This window comes from Terrapene carolina, unplaced genomic scaffold (genome assembly GCF_002925995.2).
Source record: "Terrapene carolina triunguis isolate 2854851 unplaced genomic scaffold, T_m_triunguis-2.0 Scaffold837, whole genome shotgun sequence".
Classification (NCBI taxonomy): Eukaryota; Metazoa; Chordata; order Testudines; family Emydidae; genus Terrapene; species Terrapene triunguis.
This window is the reverse complement of record NW_020665188.1, coordinates 4,303,633-4,328,030: the sequence shown is the minus strand read 5'-3', so window position 1 is coordinate 4,328,030 and position 24,398 is coordinate 4,303,633. Positions and strand designations below refer to the sequence as shown.

Genomic DNA, 24,398 nt, shown 5'->3' with positions numbered 1-24,398 from the left:
GGAGGCTGATCCCATGGTGGACGTCCTCGCCCCCTCAGGACCTTCCCGTATTGCCCTACTACTCATTAAAACCATTGCTGGACACCACCAAGACCCTGTGGCAGACCCCAGCTTCCTTGCAGCCCTCTACCAAGTGCAATGAGAGGCGTTATTTCATGCCCTCCAGAGGGTTCGAACATTTATACTCCCACCCATCCCCTGACTCTCTTGGTGTGGATGCTGTTAACCAGCATGAGAGACAAGGTTTCCCAGGGCCCTCCCCAAAAAACAGGGAGGCTAAACGACTAGACCTTGTTGGGAGAAAGGTCTATTCTACAGGGGGTCTGCAGCTCCATATCTCGAACCAACAGGCCATCGTCAGCAGGTACTCGTATAACACCTGTGTAGCGATGGCCAAATATACGGAGCCACTTCTTTCGGACTCACAAGCCGAGTTCTCAGCCTTGGTGGAGGAGGGGAAGCTGCAGATGCCTCCACTAGGGTCATGGCGACTGGGGTAGCCATGAGGAGGGGCTCCCTTACAAGGTCCAGCAAACTATTCAGGACCTCCCATTTGGGGGTGTGACTTTTTTCTGAAAAGACAGATGAGGCTACACAGCTTGAAAGACTCACGAGCCACCCTCAAGTCGTTGGCCCTGCACACTCTCGCCACACAGCGGAGACACTTCAGATCGCAACCTCCTCCGAGATTCCATCAGCAGAACCAACAAGACGGTTTTCGGAGGAGGAACAGGAGTGGAAGGAGGAGGCAATACCAATCCTCCGGCCAGGGCTCTGGCCAGCCCAAGCCGCCCTGTGGCCCTAAACCAGCCTCTTGAAGGTGTGGTCGAGTACGGCACACCAGATCAGAGACTGAATCTACCCCGCCATACCTTTTCCTCCCGACTGTCCCATTTCTACCGTGCATGGCCCCGTATCACTTCAGACCGCAGGGTGCTTTGCACGTTAGAGAGGGGATACTCCATCCAATTCTGTTCCCTCCCGCCCTTCCACCCGCCCTTCCTCATCCCTCTTCAGGGACCTTTCTCACAAGCAACTCCTCATTCAGGAGGTGCAGTTGCTCCTATCACTAGGAGCAATGGAGGAGGTTCCTCAGAAGCACAGGGGTGAGGGCTTCTATTCCCGGTATTTCCTAATACCGAAGGCCAAAGGCGGCCTCAGGCCTATCCTGGACCTGCGAGAACTCAACAAGTTCGTAAAGAAACTCAAGTTCCACATTGTCTCCTTGGCCTCCATCATCCCCTCAATAGATCCAGCAGACTGGTGTGCCGTCCTCGACTTTCACATCGCAATCTCTCAGCCCCACAGGAAGTACCTCAGGTTTGTGGTCAACGGTACCCACTACCAATTTACTGTCCTCCCGTTCGGCCTGTCAGCAGCACTTCGAGTCTCACCGCGTTCTTGTGGAGGCACCAAGTACAGGTATTTCCGTACCTCGATGACTGGCTGATCAAAAACCACTTCAGTGGAACCTCAGGTCACGTTTATCAGAGCCACCTTTGACAGCCTGGATCTACTCCTAAATGAAGCGAAATCAACTCTTATCCAGAGGATAGAGTTCATAGGTGCAGTGCTGGACTCGACCTAAACCAGGGCATACTTGCCACAGGCGAGGTTTCAGGCCCTCAACGACATAATCCAAGGCCTCATGCAGTTCCCCACCACTACAGCAAGAAACTGCCTGAAACTTCAGGCACATGGCTGCCTGTACCTATGTGGTGCAGCACGCCAGACTCAGGCTTTGACCGCTCCAGTCGTGGCTCGCGTTAGTGTATCGCTCAGCCTGGGACAGCTTGGACATGATCGTGACCCTGCCTGGTCTGGTCCTCGACTCCCTCCGGTAGTGGATCAATGCTCAGGAGGTGTGCTCAGGGGTTCCCTTTGCTGCCCCACAGCTGTCTCTGTCATTGGTGACAGACGCATCAGACTTGGGCTGTGGAGCTCACCTGGGAGACCACAGAACTCAAGGCCTCTGGTCGCAAGCAGATCTGGTTTCCACATCCATGTCTGAGAGCAGTGTGCCTAGCATGCCGGACATTCTGCCCTTACCTAACTGGACAATGTGTTTCAGTCATGACGAACAATACAACAGCAATGTTCTATATCAACAAACGGGGGTGCAAACTCCTCTCCCCTGTGCCAAGAAGCCCTCATGCTGTGGGACTTCTGTGTATAACATTCAATTCACCTGCAGGCTGCCCCGGGGTACAGAACCAGCTGCCGGGCCACCTCAGCAGGTCGTTCCACAGCCACGAGTGGTCCCTTCGCCTGGATGTCACAATTTCAGTCTTCCAGAGGTGGGAGTTTCCCCTGATAGACCTCTTTGCCACGCGACGCAATAGGAAGTACCAGCAGTTCTGCTCCTTCCAGAATCACAGCCTGGGCTCCAGCACAGATGGGTTCCTCCTCCATTGGGGAGGTTCTCTTCTATATGCCTTTCCAACGATACCGCTCGTTCGCATGATGCTGCTCAAGATCCGCACAGATCGAGCTCAGGTCATACTGATAGCACCGACCTGGCCCCCTCAGCACTGGTACACATCCCTCCTAGAAATGTCCGTGGGAGCCCCGATTACCTTGCCGCTCTCCCCGGACCTTCTCACACAAGATCACGGATGTCTCCAACACCCGAACCTCCAGTCGCTCCATCTCACAGTGTGGAAGTTCTATGGTTAAATCCGTTGGAGCTTTCCTGTTCAGACCAGCTTAGACAGGTCCTCCTTGGCAGTAGGAAACCCTCTATGAGAGCCACGTACCTTGCCAAGTGGGCCACGTACCTTGGCAGTAGGAAACCCTCTATGAGAGCCACGTACCTTGCCAAGTGGAAAAGATTTTCAGTCTGGTTGGCGCAGCGCCATTCGCCCCCGACGCTAGCTTCAGTGCCGCACATTCTGGATTACCTTCTCCATCTGGAGCAGGGGGGGTCTCTCATTGCCTTCAATAAGGGTGCACTTAGCCGCCATCTCAGCCTTTCACCCGGGCGTGCAGGGCCGCTCGGTATTTGCTAATCACATAGTCAGCCAATTCCTAAAGGGGCTCGACAGGTTATACCCTCGCGTCCATCAACCGGTCCCTGTGCGGGACCTCAACTTGGTCCTTTCTAGGCTTATGGGTCCCCCCCCTTTGAGCCTTTAGCAACATGCTCCCTGCTCTACCTCTCTCACAAGGTGGCGTTCCTGGTAGCAATAACCTCGGCCAGGAGGGTGTCTGAGGTCAGTGCCTTAACATCAGACCCTCCCACACACACTGTGTTCTATAAGGACACGGTTCAGCTCAGGCCTGCCCCTGCTTTCCTCCCGAAGGTTATGTCACAGTTTCACGTCAACCAGGACATCTTCCTCCCGGTTTTCTACCCTAAACCTCATTTCAGCGGCAGGGAACAGAGACTCCACTCTCTGAATGTCCGCAGGGCACTGGCCTTTTACATCGAGTGAACGAAACTGTTCAGAAAATTGGTCCAGTTGTTCGTGGCGGTGGCAGATGGGATGAAAGGTCAGCCTGTTTCATCCAAACGCATCTAGTCATGGATAGTGTCCTGTATCCATGAGTGCTACAACCTGGCAGGTGTTCCCGCACCTCCGATCACTGCACGCTCCACCAGGGCACAGGCTTCCTCTACAGCAGGGGTCTCAAACTCAATAATGTCACTGAAGATGGTGTTCAGAAAAGAAAACTTTTCTATTGTATTTTTTATTTCACATTTCTTAGAAATAATAAAACTCTCATACAACTTTCTACAATTCTTCACCTGCCAGAGAGTGTTTAGTGTTTGCCAGACACCTGGCAACGCTTTAGTTCTGTCAATTTGTTGATGTCTAGCCTCAGTGAAACCTTCAGGATTGCAGCAAGGTGTGCATCAGATAATTGTGTTCGGTATTTTGACTTGTTTATATTAATTGTGGGGGAAAAAAGCGACACTACCTCCATGGCTGACTCTGCCTTGGCAACTAATGATGCTGCCTCCATGGCTGACTCTGCCCGGCGACTAGTGATGGGAGCTGCTGGGGGCGGCGCCTGCAGCAGACATTGCTGGCAGCGTGGCTGCATGTCTCTCTTCTCTACAGCGTTCCTGGCTCAGGTTCCAACCCAGAAAATCTGCAGAGTGGCGACATACACACTTTCGCCGCTCACTATGCGATTACCCAGCAGGCCAGAGACGATGCAGCCTTCGGATGAGCAGTATTCCAATCAGTGGGCAACTCACCCTCGTTCCCCTCTGTCAGAGTAGCCGGCAAGAAGGAACTGAAGGGGTGGTGGGTCAGCAGGGCTCTATATTGAGTGCCATGAAGGCACAACTCCAGGGGGCGCCCAGACTGACCCGATGGATGCTGCTATGGGAAAAATCTTCTGGCCACTGTGCACGTGCACATGCACACACCTGATTGGAATGGACATGAATAACACATCTCGAAGAACAGTTATGAGAAGTGAGTAACCGTTTTTTCCTGACCCCAAATATAGCCATTAGACCGACCCTGAGCATGTTAGCAAGACCCACCACACAGATACCTGGGAAATAATTCTCTGTAGTAAGTCAGAGCTCTCACCCTCTAGTGTCTCATCTCCCGCTGTTGCTGCTTTACGTTAATTTTTCAAGTGTGAAAACAGTAGTATTGAAAGAAAATCTGAACCAGCAATGGCAGGTACTACAACTTCTTTACAAAAAGGAGAGTCTGGCCTTCCTTTGTGTACCAGACTGAATATTTGAAGAAAAACATTGAAGTAAATTACTCTCAAATCATGTATTGGGGAGCCTAGCCAGGGAGAAGAGAAGTTACGCATATATCTGAAGCTTCTATTGGTCACAGCCATCTGTCAATCACAGAGCTTATCTCCCTGTGCTTCTCCAGCCTTGGAGCAGAGAGGGAAGCCTGGGTGGCTGAGATCCCTGACTCTCCCACAGCTGTGTTTGGAGGGCTCTTGTCAATTTCGAACAAAACATCAAAAATGCAAATTTTTCCATGAGATAGGTTTTCAAGAAAAATTCCCTTTTCAGGAGAACTGAAACAGAAATTTTTGCGTTACCAGCTGCCACTCAGAGCCTCATTTGGGGGATGACAGAGGGACACAGGAGGTAGAGAATCAGGGTCTTGGCCTTCCAGGAAAGCTTTTTTTAGTCCATTTCACTGGGGGGAAGTGAAATTGACAAGTGCCTTGCTGGCAGGCAGCTGCCATTTCATTTTTTCCAGCAGAAATTTGAATTTCTTGGCAAAACTAAAATTTTCCCATAGAAACTTTTGGTTCTGCAGAAAAGGCATTTTTGTCAGAAAATCATTCAGATGAAAAATATTCAACTAGCTCTGTTTGGCATTTCTTCAATCACACATAATTATTGACAATATCTGAAAACAATTAGGCCTATGCAAATTGATGTATCATTTTTATTCTAACAACATTCCATGCAGACATCTGTCAAGTGGTGTTAAATTTGTTCTAAATAAATAGGGATTTAAAATAAAATCTGTTTTCTGCTAAATGGGTGTCCTCGAATCAATAGCACTAGGATTGTGAGTCTATGTATCCCCACCACCACAGATATGCACATTTTTATCCAAGTTCCATTAAAAGCTAGCCATAGAGTCGGCCCCTTGAGTTTCACCAATGTCATTTATTCCCAGCACATAAGATCTGGCATTATCAAGAGGCCTGAATGCAAATTTTTCTCCTGCTCTGCACTGTTCCTTTAATAGGGATTCATGCTGTTCAAACACCTTCCATTTTGCTAGAACCAGTATCTCCCATGAAAATCTTTTTGTGTAAGCTCATCATCCCTACCTTGAAGTAATGAAATTTTGGAATTCTGTTGCCTCAGAACGTAGGTGTTGGAAAAGACAGAGGGTCCTGCATACAGCTACGAACATCTGAAAGCATCCATAAACTCAGCAAACCTTTGGGCTTTGAAAAAGTCACTTGAATCTCAACAACTAAATCTCCACTGTATTCAGATATTGCAACCATATCTATTCCTACCTCGTCAGAGAAAAGTGAAGACAGATTCTTCTAGGTAGACATTATTCAGCATTGACAGCTGTCCCACATCAATCTCTCAGTAGATAGCAGCTGTCCAATTTACCGTTAAGCTAGTACTAGTGCATAGTACTACCTGGCATTATAAAGATATTTGTAGAGAAACTATATTACTTAGATGTTTATGGCAACAATTAATATACGCTCTATTTCAGACTACATGATATAAGACATTACACTCTTGTGGTCTTTGAAGTGAGCTTGCTTTGTTTAGAAGCTAGGAACTGGCACTGTACAGACTCATTGGTGAGAGGCTAGATGATGGCAATCAGTTTATAGTTTCTCTGCCAAGAACATGTCAACCTACAAAGATGCTATAGAGCATAGTATCTGTGCTGTGAAAATAAGATGTGTTGATAAAAGATGTCACACACATTTTACCCTGACTCCTTTAAATGACGTGGAAAATAGTTGCCCTACTGGTGTGTGCCTAGGATCAGTCAAGTTCCGACCCAGTATAGTAAAGTTTGCTGAACTGGATGAAGACCTATGAGGCATCCATTTTCCACATAGTTTTGGGGAGGGGGAAGAGAGGTGCTTGGCATGGTTTTCTTAGTGAAGACAGACAAAGAGTTGCAGGAATCACGAGGGAGCCATTTGCTTCTCGGTTATCACCAAGATGCAATTTGGTAAGCATTTTTCTTCACAGTGTATGTTTTCTTTAGTATGCTCCATATTTCATTATGAGTAGAGAGTAAAAATCAGCAGGCTATTATGGGGGGAAATCCTGTGTAGGTTTTCCCGAATGTGGAACTTCTCATCTAGGTTCTGGCTCTCCTTGGCCTTTCTCCATTTTAGTATTAATGGAGGCATTTGAACATAAGGACACCACTGCTTTTTTTATAGAAATCCCGGTAGCACCCAACCACTAGTAGCTCTCAACATTGTGCCTGTCTTCTAGCCGAGTTGTCTCAATTATCTGAATAATCAAGAAGCTAAGAACATTGGTTTCTCTTTGAGCTTCTTGTCTCCTACAAGACAATCTTGTCATTTGAGCAGCTCCTGTTTACTTTAACAGTTAAATGTTTCTTAAAAACCAAAATGCTAAAGTCTTGGGAAATGAACAGTTCAGGGATCCTTCCTGTTGCTCGCTGCCTTTAATCCTTCATCACCTTGCGTTCATCCCACCTGGTTTATACTACCCACCCAATTTTAACATTACCTCCTACAATTTGCAAAAATGCTTATCCACAAAAATCAGGTTAACAAATTACTAGATTATCAAATCTCATTTATTTAAAAAAAAATCAATTTCAAACAACCTCTTAGTAATTGTGAATATACTTTTGCAAATTTTAGGCAATGTAATTGGGATAAGAGTGAGTGAAGGTTTATGAGCAGGGAAAATTGAATTGTTTGGGTCTCTAACTGTTCATTTGCAGATTTTTTTCATCCTTAACACATTAATGCTTTTTTTTTTTTTTTTTTTTTTTTTTTTTTTTTTTTTTTTTTTTTTTTGCTTTAAATAAAATGTGTACATTGTACAATCAGTTCAAGCAATCAAGCCTTTTGGGATCCAGCTGAATATAAGGCAGTATAGAAATGCAAGGCTATTATCGCTATCACTTGTGGAAATCCCACCATGCAAAGTTTCCTGCTGAAGAATAATAAAAAATTGTTTCAGAATGCTCCCAAGTTTGAATATTTTCTTAATTGACATATGTTTCGGTATTGGATGTAAATACTTCAGTAATCATAGCTGCTCTTCAGTCTGGGTCAATTACTATTTGCTGAGAGCACACCTTTCGTTCAAGAATCTTAAAGCATTTCCCAGAGATAAGGCCCATTTTACAGACTGGAAAATGGAGGCAAGATGACTTTCAGTAGTGGAACTGGCTGGTTCCAGATGCCATTTCTTACTGATGTATATTAAGCCACTTCCAGCCTCATCCATAAGACAACTGAGGGATTGTTTTTGAGTCCTGACATGCTTTTGAGGTAGAGTTCTGTCACATTTAATCAATGGTTATTTTGGAAGGACCCAGGGTAGCTTTTCTTGCCAGGTTTTCTTTCAGACATTCCTTTTCCACTGAATAGGGGTAGTGTCTTGTAAGGGATTTGTATTGGAGGTGTTGCTTCTAGGGTGCATATAAAAATTCTTTCTATTTGTATCATTCATAATTGGCGGCTGCTGGAATTATTGTAATTGGCCTTTTCCTTATCTGTCTTCTGTGACCCTGTTTAGTTTGACTTTTTGACTTGGTTTTACTTTTGGGACTTCTCTTGCAGTCTGAGGTACCAAGAAGGGTGGTGTCTAGTCAGCATATGTAAAAGTAGGCCATTCAAAAGTAGGTAGTAGCAAATGTGCTGCTAGGTGGAGAGGAGGAACACTATTTTCATTAAATATCTACTTTAGTGTTAGCAAAGTGCTTGTCACCGTGTGAAACCTAAATGCTGTCCCTGCCCCAAAGAGCTTGCATTATAAATAGGCTTGGCGGAATTCATTTAAACAGATATCAATGTTTGGTTTTAAGCATTTTGACTATTGATTTAAATTTTCAAAGTTGCAGGAAATTATGGTGGGGTCAGACAATAATTATTTAATAGTAGATGTTGAGATGCAAAAGGTTAAAACTTTATAACAGTTGAGAAACACAAATCAACACCACACTTCAAAATATACAAAGTAAATATCCTTAAATCAAACTCTAAGTACTCAAGCAGCATTTTCCTTTCTTTGCCTATCTGTACATTTTTATTATTGATGAAAATATATTTGTCAGTTTGTGTACGGTGAAATTGACATTTACGACACCTAGAGATAAAAATATCCTTTCAAGCCTAATTATAAAATGGATAAGAAAAGACTTGGAGATTTAGATGATGGTGTTAGCTTAGTTAACATGCCTAGTACATCTTCCAGTGGAAATGCATTCTTCTTCCTTTGTAGTAAGTTTTGCTGGCAATTTGGAAGGAATCCGGCATTTGTTTCTAGTGCTTTGTTACCTTACATTTGCCAGTCATGTTTATACTTGTTTCTTATTTTCCATTTCAGGGCTTTGTCTAGCCATTAAGAGCCATGTCTGATAACGGAGAACTGGAAGATAAGCCACCAGCCCCTCCCGTCCGAATGAGCAGTACCATCTTCAGTTCAGGGGGCAAAGACCAGTTGTCTACCAACCACAGCTTGAAACCCCTGCCCTCTGTACCAGAAGAGAGAAAACCTAGGAACAAAATAATCTCCATCTTCTCAGGCACTGAAAAAGGTAAGATATCTCAGAGCAGGCAAAACAACCTTCCATGAGTACTGGATACGTTTCCCCTTACTCTTTCATTAGGCTGAACGAGTGTTGCAAACACTCAAACAAGTCCATGATATGAAGATTAGTGTGAATCAGATCTCATTATTCTAGTCTTTCCAACTGCAGATAGTATCTCCTTTAAGGAAGTGCTAATGTCCAGGATACATGTTTGATTTGGCTAAGAGGAAACTTTCCTTTGCAACTGGAGGCCCTTGAACGTGGACTGTTGGGGGGGGGGGGGGAACACTATAACTAAATTGGTAGCTAGCAGAAAAACCCTCCAAAATAAAATTCCATTCTACCATCTTAAATCACCCTTCTGAAAGCCCCTTTTACTTTCTGCTCCCCTTACTCTTCATAGCGTCTGCTTTTTGTCTGTAGTCCTACACTTGGGTTATAAGCCCTTTTTGTTATGTACATGTACAGTGCAGTGGGTCCCTGATCGGCGATCTCCTTTTGGAGCCTCTGTGTGCCACTGCAATGCAAATAAATAACGAACTAGCCTTCCTTCTTCCACATGCCCCCCATTTATAAAATTGTATTTGAGCAAGATCCTCCCAAAGCCTAATAAGTTACAGCCCTGGAAGTTGGTTTTAGTCTTAACTTAAATTTCCCTGCATTTCAGAACCATAGGGGAAAAAAATTAAAATCACAAAATTAATTTGCTAACAGAATATATATCAAATAAATCCTGTTACACTGTGTAACCTGAGTCTCCTTTAGACATAATATATCGCTGGGCCTTTTAGAATGTAATTTATTTTTTGCATGGGTATTCTCCTTTGGAGATTATTACTGTATCTGCTAAGTGTGTGTTTAAAAAATATTAAAGCATGTACAAATATCTGAGAATTAGAAATTGTCACTGTAGAGGAGCAAATATTTAGACATTAAAATAGAGCTATTTAAAATGTATTGGCATCAGTGTGGTTGGATTTTGTGGGTGAGGGACTAGAGTAACATGTTACTATCTGATATTATTACTAGGAAACCAGTTTTAGCCTCACTGTTTTTACTTCCATTTAATATATTTCATTTGAATACCTCCTGGTTCTGCTTTTCCCCTCCCTGCTTCTTCTTATGCCTGATACACCCAACGGGACTGTTTCAATCATGCTGATACAGGTTTCATCACCTTGCTTGGAGAGACTTTGTTCCTCTAATGATTTATTCACCATATTGAGTCTTTTCCCTTAAGGCAGTTCTTACTTCACTCATCTGTCTGTCCCAATAGCAGTCAGTCCGTGACTATGCTTTACCTCTTAGAAGAAACCCCAGAGGCAGGATCATGCATATTCATAAGATGGCTTTCAGTATTCTTCTGGAATTTCTCTACAATGGATAACCGGCATTAACCTTTGGGAACGGAGTATGTATTCTGGAATAAGGTCACTTTTATTCTGGAATAGTGTCCAGACAAGTGAGTCATCCAGCAGCTGTGGTGGTCAGTTTCCTCAACAGTTAAGGCCTTGTCTACACTAAAGGGAAAAGTCGATCTAAGCTATGCAACTTTAGTTACGTGAATAGCATAACTCAAATCGGCATCGCTTAGATCTACTTACTTGGAGGGTCCACGCTACACTGTGTCAACGGGAGATGCTCTGCCGTCGACTCCCCTTACTCTTCTTGATCTGGTGGAGTACCGGAGTCGACATCTCAGCAATCGGCTGTCGATTTAGCAGGTCTTCACTAGATGTGCTAAATTGACCCCTGGTGGATCGATCGCCGCAGCATCAATCCCGGCTGTAGAGGAGACCAGCCCAGTGGGGTGAGGTAAGTCTGAAGGGACAAGTGTGGTAACAAACTTCTGCTGCTGATTATGGGTGATGGATGGTGACGGGACCAAAACCTCCATGCTGATTGGAAGGGAACAGACCTCCCAGCTACCCATTGGCTCATTAAGTGAGCTGAGGGAGAAGGGCAACTCCTGAATACTGCATATGGAGGATGGGGGCATGGTGTTAACTTCAGGTCACTTCCAATGAGACAGACAAAACATTCCAAAACTTTTAAGGAACTGGGTCTTTTTTCAGTCTGAGGATTGGGTTCAGTGCCTTTTATCTGCTGCAGGCCCCAGCTTGATCCACTGTTACTACAGAGATCAATATTTTACCATTATGATGGCAGTAGTGGCAGCACATGTCAGGTACTGTTGTGAAGGACACAGTATAAAAACCTGGGTAGAATAGCATCCTCCCTCATCTAACCTAGCAGCTGGGGCACTGCCTGTAGGCTTGACTTGCTTATCTGACATTTGCACATATGCCTTCACCAGAGTACTTGCAACCCCCCTCCTTCAAACAAGAATGAAAGGAATTACAATAGTAAGAACCCCATGGGAGGAAAGACCACTCATGTTTGGATTGGCATAGAACAGTGAAAGACCCTCAGTAAATTACAAAGTGTAATTGGGTTGAAGCATCATTTAAAGTGGAGAATAAAAAGGGCCCCCCTGCCCCATGTGACCAACTGGAGCCATGTTCTCCCTCACTGCTCTCACGCTCCCCCAGATATTCCCTAGCTGTTTTCCAAATATATATATAAAATATAAAAAATAGGTGCTGACTTACAGTAACTCCTCACTTAAAGTCGTCCCGGTTAATGTTGTTACGTTGTTGATCAATTAGGAAACATGCTCGTTTAAAGTTGTGTAATGCTCCCTTCTAACGTCGTTTGGCAGCCGCCTACTTTGTCCACTGCTTGCAGGAAGAGCAGCCCGTTGCAGCTAGCTGATGGGGGCTTGGAACCAGGGTGGACCGGCAGCCCCTATCAGCTCCCCACTCCCCTAAGTTCCCTGTGCAGCAGCTGCCTAGCAGGCTAGCAATTGCAGCTGTCCCTCCCCCCACTGCCATGTGCTGCTCCTGCCCTCTGCCTTGGAGCTGCTCCCTGAGACTCCTGCTTGCTGTACGGGGAGGGAGGGAAGGAAGAGGGGGGCTAATGTCAGGGTGTCCCTCTCCCCTCTGCTCCTGCACCCCGCTTACCCCATCTTCCATAGAGCAGGGGGGACACACCAGGGCTCAGGATGGAGGGAGCTTGCAGCAGCTGCAGTCTCAGCAAGCTGATCTAATTAACAAGGGAGTGTACTTAAAGGGGAAATGCGCATATCTCCCTCCATTCCTGCTGCCTTGTAGAGAGAGAGAGAGAGAGTTAACCCTTGAGGCCTTGAGGGCTCAGCCAATTGCTAGTTCATCATTTGGCAGTAAGGGAAATATCCCGCCCTCTGACTCCTCCACCTCAACCAAGCTTCACAATCATCATCACTGTGTACCAGTATTAAATTGTTTGTTTAAAACTTATTGTGTGTGTGTGTGTGTGTGTGTGTGTGTGTGTGTGTGTGTGTGTGTGTGTGTATATATATATATATATATATATATATATATATATATATATAGAGTGAGAGTGTGTGTGTGTCTTTTGTCTGGTGAAAAAAATTTCCCTGGAACCTAACCCCCTCATTTACATTAATTCTTATGGGGAAATTGGATTAGCTAAAAATTGTTTAGCTTAGTCGCATTTTTCGGGAACATAACTACAATGTTAAGTGAGGAGTTATTCTACCTAGTTGCCAAGGGATGCTCGACCCCTGCTCCACCCCAGGTCCCTCCCCCACTCCACCCCTTCCTCCAAGCTCCTTACCCATCTCTTCCTGCCCCTGCTCCTCTCCCCCTCCCCCAGTGCCTCCTGCGTGTGGTGGAACAGCTGAGAGGGAGGGGAAGGAGCTGATCGGCAGGGGCTGCTGGCATGCTGGAGGGGGAGGTGCTGTGGGTTTTTTTTTTTTCTCCCCTGTGGGTATGGATGTGGTGCATCTATCCATCCGCCAACTCTGTACCCACAGGAAATTTTTATATTTATTTTTTTTAATATATATAATGTGTTTTGAGCAACTCATGTTAGGAGAGCTGTGGATCAGGAACCCCATGACACAATACACAGCAACTTGCTTTCCTTTGATCGCCCTCCGTTCCCTTGTTTAGGAAACATGATTACATTATTCTAATGGCTTTTACTAGAGCGTTTCATCTTCCATCTGTTTGAAAGTAAAATCAGAGTCTGTACATGTATTTTAGAGCACTTTAAAATATAACTCTTAAACCAGAAAATTTGATCTCCAAACATAACTTCCAAAAGAAGCCCCTGCAGAATGCAGACAAAGAACAAGGAACATGCATAAGACACTTAAAAACTGCCAAGGGTAGAGCTTGAACTCATGCCACCTGGTTGTAGCTCAGGTTCAATAACCACATGTCATCTTGAGCCACCCAGTTACTGTGATGACAGATTGCCTGGAAAACAGTTTGCTGCATATGCACATTTCTGCCTTTTAGACACGTCAGCATGGCATGCCCTGACCTCGAATTACAAATGTTACTCTTAATAACTTCTTCAGTAAAATCCTCTCCCACTCAGAGGGATAGTGAGTGCCCTGCCTTAGCTGAGGTAAATCCTGAGCGATTGAGATCAGTTTGTGGGCGATCAGAGCCTTCGTTTAAGGTGTGTACAAAACAAATTAGAAGAACAAAGTGATTTTTATAAAATGCCGGGTTTTTCAAGAGGTGTGTAACTTGAGATCCCAGATTTGGAACGCTAACCCTACCCCTCACCTCCACGAGGGACTGCAAATTTCTAGACAATCCTCAGTGTGAGGATGTAGAGCATGTAGAATTAATTCTTTTAAAAAGTAATTGACTCTCAACCTTAATTCCAACACTCCGCTATAACTATAGAGCCTCTAGTGTGGTGCAGTCCTGTCAAAATAAGTATATTTGGTGTGTTCACTCAGCTTTGGTGTTCTACTTGTTGCTTTTTTAAGTGATCGTCCTTGGAATAAGTCAGAACAAGCACGTACCGTGTCATGTTTTCATGCGAGCCAGAAACTGCAGAAGTTCTTTTGCCATATCACTTAGCTTTGTATATAGTGTTAAAATCTTGCAATAGGAAAATAAGCATTCTACACTTTGGCTCCAGACATTTGGTCATGCTAATGTATAGTATGCGTATTTGCTGGCTTTCTTGTGGGGAATATTTATTAGTGACTGAGCTAAGATTCCTTCAGTGTAATTTGGGGCATTTTTAGTGTGGGGTTTTTTTATATATTTTATAATTCGGGGTAGTGGTTTTCTCCAGGATTTTACATTTCTGCTTGTTTTGCTCCCCATTAGCACCACCTTGAAAGATCCCATATTTTAACCTCCATCTGAGCAGTGCTGTGTACATGTCTTGCTCTCAAGCCTTTCAACCATGAGGGTAATTGGAAAATGGCCTGAGGTGTGCTCCCTCCTCTCCAGAGGCTCAGAACACTACTAATTCTGCAACACTCTAAGCTACTGTTAGTGCTGAGAATAAGGGGCCATATCTTAAACTGATTTGTGGTTTGAAACAAAGGAATCACACTGTACTAAAGAGAGTCCCTTTTAAATACAGAACTGTAATGCAGATATAATCAGAGGTTCAGAAATAGTGTAGCCTCACAGTGGCCTTGTTAATGGAGCCTCAAGTACCTGCTGCCAAAGTGTGACTCATTGATGCAGCCTCTTGGCTCAGTTCTGCTGCCTGCATTTGTTTAATGTGTTTCTGTAGTCTGTTATTTCTGTGGGTGGAGCAATGGTTTTTAGTCTTTGCCCAGTGTACTAATAAGATGTGTATTTGATTGAAAGAAGAAGGGTTTATTTGTGCAGCATGTGCCTTGGGATTTAAACACGAAGTTATGTCCTCTAGACGCCATCAAATGCTTCAGACCAAGAGTGTTTCTGAGGAACATAAGTCATTTTCTGTTTCCACACAATTAGCAGCAAAAGGTTGGGCAAGGAGTGATGCTCTAATGCTTTCATATAAAGAGATAATCAGGTTTTCCTAAACCTTTAGTTGAAGTAATTTTCTTTATAAGAGCATTTGACAATCCATTTACATTTTGGCTTCCAGACCTGTGCAGCCATATTAAAGATATCCTGTTTATAACAGCAATGTCTTTCCAATGTATTGTTTAGCTCTAGGCAGGCCACATGGCTTTTCAGTTCTAAGTATAGTCTTTAATTCCCTTTCTTTCCTTTCCTGTTAGTGTGAGGGTCTGTACGGTTGGAAATACAGTAAAAACTGGTAATTAGAAACAAATCCTCAGATGGCTCCATGTTTGAATGAATACCCAACTGTGAAACCCCAGTGGATAAAGTCTTATTTTTAACAACTATTGTCTGGCCCACTTTGCTCAATTGTAGCATGTGCTGTTCCCCATATTTCTGCATCTCCATAGACACATCACAGTTAAAATTGAGGTGGTGCTATTTGAGTTGCTTATAACTTAACTTTTTTTTATTTATTTCCTGGACTGAAATTTGACATAATCCTTAGTCTTAAGGTGATTTTAAAACAAAGTAAACAAACATTGCAGCTCAAATTATATTTATTTTAAAATTTCTTTAAAATTTATAGCGTCACCTTCACTGAGAAGCTTATTTTGTTTGGAAACTTGTAAAGCAATAATTAAGTCAGACAGAAATAGGTATTTAAAAATGGGTGCTGTGCATGCACTGTACTTCATTTATTATAATAAGCACAATGTGGCATTATTACTGGATTTATGCACACTAGAATAAATTCAGCCGTTTATCAGTAAGTGGACCTAGTGTCAGAATCTGCAGTCATTTCCAAGATCACACATTGAACATATCTGATGGTAGGTCAGGCTCCCCCATGCCCTGCTACCCAGTCCCCTCTCTTCAAAGAGATCTTGAAAGCCTCACCCACCCCCATTTCTCCCTACACTAGGGAGTGACCACTAAAGGACACGAACTCTTCCTGGGAGGAAGTGGAGGGTAGTGGAAGCAGCAGTCAGTATACCTGTCAGTGCTTCTGGCTTTACCTGTGGTGTCACCAACTTAATTGTGGGTACATTTTTGTTTAAAGGAGACTTGATAGTTTGTGGAGGAGATGGTATAAAAATGGACCTTGAGCAGAGTATGGCCAGCTTAAAAAAAAGGGGCAGGGGGAGGTAACAAGGGAACTGATTTGTATTTAGTATTTTAATTTAAAAATATAAACAAAAAGGGAAGAGACAAAGATTTTTGTTAAAAGCCTGAAATTAGACAGCAATGGAAATAACCTAATAGTTTGTTTAAGAAAATAGCTAATTAAAAATGTAATTGAATCTGAATACGGCTATACACATAGTTCATCGAACAGCATGATCTTATACCTATTAATCTTTCTGATTCATCACCCTTTCCCCTTTCTGTGGCTTGTTAAACCCACTTTTGCATCTTGTCTTAAATTAGATACTCTTTGAGGCTGGAGAGACTTATGTTTTTGTACAGCACCTGACACAATGGGGTCCTGATTCTGATTCAGGTTTTGAGTGCTACTACAATATAAATAACTTTCAATGCAATGAATTAGCAGTTCTTACATTGAAACTTAAACTAAAATTAAAATGTTGCAGGACAGTCTGCTCCATGCATTTATGAAATGTTCATGTCCAAATTTCAGAATAAATATAAAGGATATATTACTGCTCAAAGATTATCATTGTATTAAACAGGGACAATGGGGATCTTCTATCTTGTGACTGAACCTTCTCTGAATTTAAGTGGATGGTTTTCAATGTCATCTTTTAGGAAGCAAGAAAAAGGAAAAGGAAAGGCCAGAAATTTCTCCTCCCTCAGACTTTGAACACACCATCCATGTTGGCTTTGATGCGGTTACTGGAGAATTCACTGTAAGTATACCTGTCCTAGAACTGTTCAGAAAGCCATAGGGTTCCTTGCTGAAGTGAGGAGAATTTGTCACTTAAGAATAAGGTGTAAGTTAGTCTGTTCCTCTCCATCACAAGTCATTTACAATGCCTACCACACCGAGACCTTGGTTGGCCTCATAGGTGTTACTGCAATATAAATGTTTAATATTAGTCACTGGAATCCTGATGCTTTACTTTATACCACATGGGAGAACTCTTTAGTGAGAATTCCTATTAGCCTGTAGAAAAATGAAGTAGTCCCTTTGGTTAGTTCACTTCCATTTACAATAGATATGTACATAGAAAATCAGACTGAGTGATGAATGGAGAATTTAATGTACCTGATTAGGAGAGGGTATATGTAGGGGCACGGGGCTGCGAGGTACACAACTTCTTCCTACAGTGCCCCAGTAGGCCAGAAGACCTGATAGAGCTATTGAATGTTTGTGCTAGCTTAGCTGAAGGCTTGGTTTATATTGTCACCTACATGTATTCAACTCAGTGACTGAAACCCGCACCACATCTGAGTCACTTAGAGTCACAGATTAATGCTTACATGTGGAAAGAAAGCCCATTCTGATTTTTTTTTTTAAATGACTTAAAAATATTAAGTATTAAGGTTGTCTTCTGTTTCAGGGAATGCCAGAGCAATGGGCTCGATTGCTACAGACCTCAAATATCACCAAGCTAGAGCAGAAGAAAAACCCTCAGGCTGTACTAGATGTGCTGAAATTCTATGACTCCAAAGACACAGCAAAACAGAAGTACCTGAGCTTCTCCGCTCCAGGTGAGAGACAAGTACATACGAGACATTCAGAGGAAGTTGGGTTCTTACAATCCAGTCTGCTCTTCCCTGTACGTCATTACCTAGAATTGGGAAGGTAGGCCCATGCCGAAGGCTCAAACTAGTATCTAATGAGTAAGGGACACTCATAAATAAAGGTTCCACTAAAGTTGCACTCTTTGTCCAGTCAATTTCCTGTTTTAGGTGAGTAAGAGAACAAATGGAACAGGATAATTCAAAATGGCAGTACCAGTCAGCTAAAATCAATTAATTAATGACCTGTCTTTATGAAGCTAGAACTATAAGACTATGATTAACTGGTTAAGTTCACTCCCATTATCTCTAGTCAGAACATGCTTTTGGACAATTACTGTGCAGTAACTTGCATTGGCTCAACTTTCCCAAATGACAGTTTTGGGATAGCTCAGTGGTTTGAGCATAGGCCTACTAAACCCAGGGTTGTGAGTTCAATCCGGGGGGGGGGGGGGGCATTTGGGGATCTGGGGCAAAAATCTGACTGGGGATTGGTCCTGCTTTGAGCAGGAGGCTGGACTAGATGACCTCCTGAGGTCCCTTCCAACCCTGATATTCTATGATTCTATGATAGGACCAAAGGTTCAGTGTAACTTGTCTACAACTTGCATTAGAAGTGATAGGTGTGTGTGGGTGGCTGGGAAAAACATTTGATTGTATTTTTCCAGTGTATGTGGTTCCTTTTAGCTGTTTAAATCAAAAAGATTTCCATTGTAAAAATAGCCTAGTGATAGGGGTTTTTCACATCTTTGCCTTATCAGTTTGGTCATAATCTTCTCTTTCGTATGCACATCAAAACCAGTGCACAATTTGACAAAAGAGTCTCCACTCAGGTGAGATCCAGTCATGTAGCAAGTCAGGATTTGAAATATATATTGCCTGACCTGTGCGGGGAAGAAGTTTTTGTAACACTTGTCTGCATCTAGTCAGGGAAATAGATGTTTCATTCATCAACCATGAAAATTCACCTGGTTGGACGCAGGGAAGTCTCATGAACTGTCCATATTCCTGATGTGTTGTTCATGTTGTCTATAAAGTCCACTTTTATTATTTATTATTCCACTAATTATTTATATTCACTTATTACTCTTCTTGCTGTTTAGAAAAAGATGGTTTCGCTTCAGGAACACCAGCAGTAAGTGTATTTATTATTGCTTGCACCGTTCCAGGCCTACTCAATTAGTGTTTTTTTTAATTAAATTAAAACTCATATTATATACTTCATAATAAATTTAGTAACATTTTATTGAATTGTATTTTTTAACCAATGTTTCCCACAGGAAACAAAGTGCCCAGTAGGTGGTTTAGTTTTAAGGATGTTTACGAATTCTTGTGTGTCTGCTAAATGCTTTCCATGGATGTCTATTTATTATTTAAAGAATGGCGAGAAATACTTAACATATGCTTCTGACAACTTAGAGTAGTAAAAGAGGTAATTTAAATATTCAGATATTTTAACAATACTTTTATTAAAAAAGAAATATTCCAATGAAATGTAATAAACTGAATATTGTAATAAATGTAGTGAGACTCTTATGTCTCTCAGCATACTTACTTTAGTTCTAAATTACTAAGAATTCCTGGATCCTCATTCTAAAAATGCCTTAAAACTCATAAGCTGTTTACAATTTTGGGGGAAAACAACAGCTTTGCTTCTAGTATATAAATACTTTATTTCCCCTTTATTCCATTCAATAACAAAAATATAGCCCAATGCCAAAGGTTCAGAGCCCTCAACAGCAGTAGCAGAAGATGACGATGATGAAGAGGTTCCTCCTCCGGTTATTGCCCCTCGACCAGATCATACAAAATCAGTGAGTGTTTTTATTTTTAATTTACTCTGGTATTTTTGCTTTTTTTACATTACTTTCTTGTCTGTCTATTGCAGGCCTCTTCCCATGGTCCCTGCCCACACCAGATTGGGGAAGATTATTCTTTGCAAAATGTCACTTTATTTATATTAATTTTATTTTAGTAGTCATGTTTTTTCCTAGCTATAGCTAACTCCCAGGTACCAGTTGGACCAGGAGTATCCAAATTAGTGCTATATTTTGCAGGGCTGCATTGAAAAAATCCCAAATTCATTTCCTCATCCTCTAAAACACCTTATAAGGAGGATCATTACAAAACTTTACCAATGCACCTAGAAAATGCCAGATATTGTGGGTAATGTACATTTTAAAAAAACTTACTCACATACACCTCTACCCCGATATAACGCGGTCGTGGGGAGCCAAAAATCCCTACCGCGTTATAGCTGAAACTCCGTTATATTGGGGTAGGGGCGGCAGGGCTCTGGCGGTGATTTAAAGAGCTCCGGGCTCCGGCCGCTGCAGGGAGCCCGGGCCCTTTAAATCGCCAGCGGAGCTCTGCTGCCGCAGCCCCGGGGTAGGGGTGGCAGGGCTCCAGCGGTGATTTAAAGGGCCCAGGGCTCCCCGCAGCAGCCGGAGCCCCAGACCCTTTAAAGCGCTGGCGAGCCCCACTGCCACAGTCCCGGGGTAGCAGCGGTAGGGCTCCGGCGGTGATTTAAAGAGCTCCGGGCTCCTGCCGCTGCGGGGAGCCTGGGCCCTTTAAAGCGCCGCCGGAGCCCCGCTGCTACCGCGCTATACGCGAACCCGTGTTATAGCAGGGTAGAGGTGTACTGTGTGCTTGATTTTTTTCTATTAAACTATTATCCCATCACAAAAAACCCTCTGCATTGTAGTTGTCTGGGAATTTATTCCACCAACAAGAATATTATTAGTACTAAATTTTACATGTGAGAACTTAACACTTAAGTTCTTAGTTAAGCTTTAGCACCATCTTTAACTCCCCCACCCCAACCTCCCTCCAGAGACCCTCCCTATGCTCCTATAAAGGCCAAATGTCATCTTCTCTTCCACTGTTGCCTTGTTTTGTCTGAAGGGTAGGTATGGAATGTATACAATGTTCACAGAATATTGCTTTAAGGAATAGGCCATATGACATTTAAATAAGGATATAGGTGGAACATTACATGTCTAAAGATCTGTAAATATTGCCACATTAGCAAGTATAACTGTCAATTTATGCAGTTTTTCAAATGATGAACAGTTAGGTAGTTTAGGGAGACCCATGTACAAATCTGAACTATCTTCTGCTCCCCAAAACCAAAAGATTGGGCTGTGCAAAGGTATCTACTGCATCTTCATTTTACTATAGCTTACTACTTCACAAAATCTCCTTTCAGATGATTTGTCCCACAGTTAAATAAAGAGCAGTTTCCATCCTCTTTGATGATGGGTGGGCATCATGTAATGTGAGGAGAGACTGAAGAAATAAGAGAAAATGTACAAAGGATGAAGGGGCAGTCAAACCCTAGCCTCTATTCCAGCATATGGTGTAATAAGGACATCCTATTAGAGAACAAATGGGTAGAAAGCCTTCCCTCCACCCCGCAAAAAAAGTGGAGTTTAGACTAATGTGCTTCGTAATGTCTGTATTTCCAACTAAGCTTTCAAATTAGCAGTTTATGGAGGTGAGTACCACACTATGTAGTTCACGCTTCTGCAGTGTTTGGAGAGATTTCCACCTAGTCCGGCAAAGCAAAGCAATGATGTACCAAACTGTAGAACAGTTTTTGCAATGAGTAGAAGCCAGAGGCGTCAGGGATCTCTTTCCTGAGTAAATCGACCCCTAGCCATCTGCGCTGTCCAGCAAGTCTACAGGTCAGTCTTTCAGAATCAAGTAGTGTTGTAGTCACGGTGGCTAGTATTCAAAAGCAGCAATTCTCAGAACAAGTGGCTCCTGGTTTCAAAAGTTTTAAGTGAAACAATGGTAGTGGTCAGATAAGAATTTATGGCAGTTTTGAACCTGAAAGTCAGTGGTTGCAAAGAGAACTCTGAGCTCTAATAGTGAATGTTCTTTCTTTCCCCACAGATTTACACACGGTCTGTAATTGACCCTATCCCTGCACCAGCTGGTGACACTTGTGATAGTGCTGCCAAGTCAGCTGACAAGCAGAAAAAGAAGACCAAAATGTCAGATGAAGACATCATGGAAAAGCTACGTGAGTTGTATTTTTTAAAAAAATACAAATTCCAGTATTGATGCTAGTTATCAATAATTCTCTTATTTATATGGGAGGGCTCTGTGCAGACCTCATCAGCACATTGCTTTGAACTGATAATACCTATTGGAGTCTGTTACAGAAAAGACTGCAGGTATCAAATCAGCATGATGTATGAACTGAGGCCATCATAAAACAATCTGTACAGAAGCTTGGTTGTAGTTTCTGTTAACCAGAAAATGGAGACAAATGACTAAGTCTTTTGACTAAACCATCATCCCCATTTTTCATATAAGGGTGATGTAACCCAAAGACTTGGTTATTTTCTGTCATCTGCTAGTTGGGAGGAATTGTATTCAGGCATCTGGACTGGTTTTGAAGAATGGAAATTAACAAGTAAACAAAATTTCCCTGTTTGGCCCTAAAACAGCTTTAATGTCGCACTTGTGGCACGGTGATCAGCTTCTACGGAGCTGTTCCTTTTAGTGCAGAATACAGTGGATTTTTGCTGTTACTAATTCCATAACCTTCATAGATGCACTCATTCACCAAACCAATGCCATTGTCTAGCACAAAGGAGGCAATGACTTAGTTTAAAATAGGCAGTACAATTACTGGATTTATTATTGATTCATCCCACAAAGGTGTTACAAGTCACAAATGTCATACAGAAGAATATCATTTAATTGAAGTGCAGTTCAATATAAAAAGTTGTTTTTATGACCATAAGAATCAAAAGAAAAAAGTACACATTGTACTCTAATAAAAAGTGAAGAATGCTCTCTTAAATCACTGGTTGGTTTTATGTTTTGTGTGGAATTTTTTTTTTTTTTTTTTTTTTTTTTTTTTTAGGGACTATTGTGAGCATAGGAGATCCCAAGAAAAAATACACCAGATATGAAAAAATTGGGCAGGGGTGAGTATTTGTAGAGCTGTCCAAAATTTTTCAGTGAATGAACCATGATTAAAGGTGTGATGTACTTTTGTCATTTAGCCACTGTTTAATAAAGCAGACATGTCAGTGTATAAGCAGTAATAATCAGATGCAGGAGTCTTCAGACAGTGGTGGAAGTTTTGAATCTGTTCCTTTATGGGACTGTGCTTGTGCATTAATGTCTCTTTGGAAACAAACCACTTTCTGGTGAGATTGGATGGGAGTGAAAATGTATTCATTTAAGTGAAATTTTGTCTTTTTTCTGCTCTTCCCCTTCATGAGATAAACGTATCTGTTCTTTTAATGTTATGACTAGTGAAAAGCTAAGGGTGATAGAATGCAAGTTTTTCCTACCCCGGTCAAGGTGCTATCAATCTAGTGTAATTTGCTCTAGATATTTCCATGAATCATTTCAATGTAAAAGTACAGTTGAAGGATGAATACTGGCAGAGCTTGCATAATTTTTTTAATATAAACGTTGTTCTTACTGTGTTTGCATCCCCTCTAACGATATTTTGTGTCTGTGTGTGTGTGTGTGTGTGTGTGTGTGTGTGTAGGAATGAGGGGTGGAATAGAATCGATTGTCTGATTTATCCGATATGTGGGAATAGCACAAGGTATAGGGATTTGCATACACTGACATGCAAGAAAAGTAGTTTTCCTCTTACTATGAAAGAGGCTGGTCCTATGGTGACTAGTGTGCTCTTTTTGAGCTGGCTGGTATTTGTATTTAGTACTCCTTATTTGAGTACTCCTTGAATGCCCTTCTTAAGAACATAACAGCTGCTATACTGGGTCGGACCATGGTCCATCTTGCCCAGTATTTTGTTGCCAGCAGTGACCCATTCCAGAACTTCAGGGGGAGAGAGTACAGAACAGGGTAATTATGGAGTGATCCACCCCGGTCTTCCACTCCCAGCTTCTGGTGATCAGAGGTTTAGAGTCACCCCGAGCATGGGGTTTCACTCCTGACCATCTTAACTAATAGGCATTAATAGACCTATCCTCCATGCACTTATCCAGTTCATTTTTTTTACCCAGTTACACTTTTGGCCATCACAACATGCCATGGCAGTGAGTTCTACAGGTTAGTTGTGCGTTGTGTAAAAAAGTATTTCCTCTTGTTTCTATGAAAGCTGCTTGCTGCCTATTGATTTCACTAGCTTTCTAAAGGGAAATCAGGCCTTGCCAATCTATTAGAATTCTTTGAGAGAGTCAACAAGTATGTGGACAAGGGTGATCCAGTCGATACAGTGTACTTGGATTTTCAGAAAGCCTTTGACAAGGTCTCTCATCAAAGACTCTTAAGGAAACTAAGTAGCTGATGAGAGGGAAGGTCCTCTCGTGGATCAGTAACTGGTTGAAAGATAGGAAACAAAGAGGTGGGAATAAGTTCAGTTTTCACAATGGAGAGAGGTGAACAGGAGGGTTCCCCAACGTTCTGTCCTGGGACCTGTGCTGGGTTCAGCGTATTCATTAATGATCTGGAAAAGGAGATGAACAGTGAAGTGGCAAAGTTTGCAGATGATACAAAATTATTCAAAATAGTTAAGTCCAAAGCAGACTGTGAGGAGAATTAGAGGGAATCTCTCAAAACTGGGTGACTGGGTAACAAAATGGCAGAT

At 42.6% G+C, this 24,398-nt stretch overlaps 1 protein-coding gene across 5 annotated transcripts in view; it reads left to right on the top strand.

Moving 5' to 3' along the window:
• PAK2 (p21 (RAC1) activated kinase 2) overlaps positions 1 to 24,398 on the top strand; it is an 81,687-nt gene that overhangs the window by 31,682 nt on the left and 25,607 nt on the right. For all 5 annotated transcript variants that reach the window (XM_024211949.1, XM_024211946.1, XM_029913742.1 and 2 more), the window contains 7 exons: positions 9,023 to 9,233; positions 16,877 to 16,977; positions 17,632 to 17,782; positions 18,916 to 18,947; positions 19,522 to 19,626; positions 21,710 to 21,839; positions 22,692 to 22,755. In XM_024211949.1, coding sequence (XP_024067717.1) covers positions 9,047 to 9,233; positions 16,877 to 16,977; positions 17,632 to 17,782; positions 18,916 to 18,947; positions 19,522 to 19,626; positions 21,710 to 21,839; positions 22,692 to 22,755 — 770 coding nt within the window. In that variant the 5' untranslated portion in view covers positions 9,023 to 9,046. The remainder of the gene's footprint in view (positions 1 to 9,022; positions 9,234 to 16,876; positions 16,978 to 17,631; positions 17,783 to 18,915; positions 18,948 to 19,521; positions 19,627 to 21,709; positions 21,840 to 22,691; positions 22,756 to 24,398) is intronic.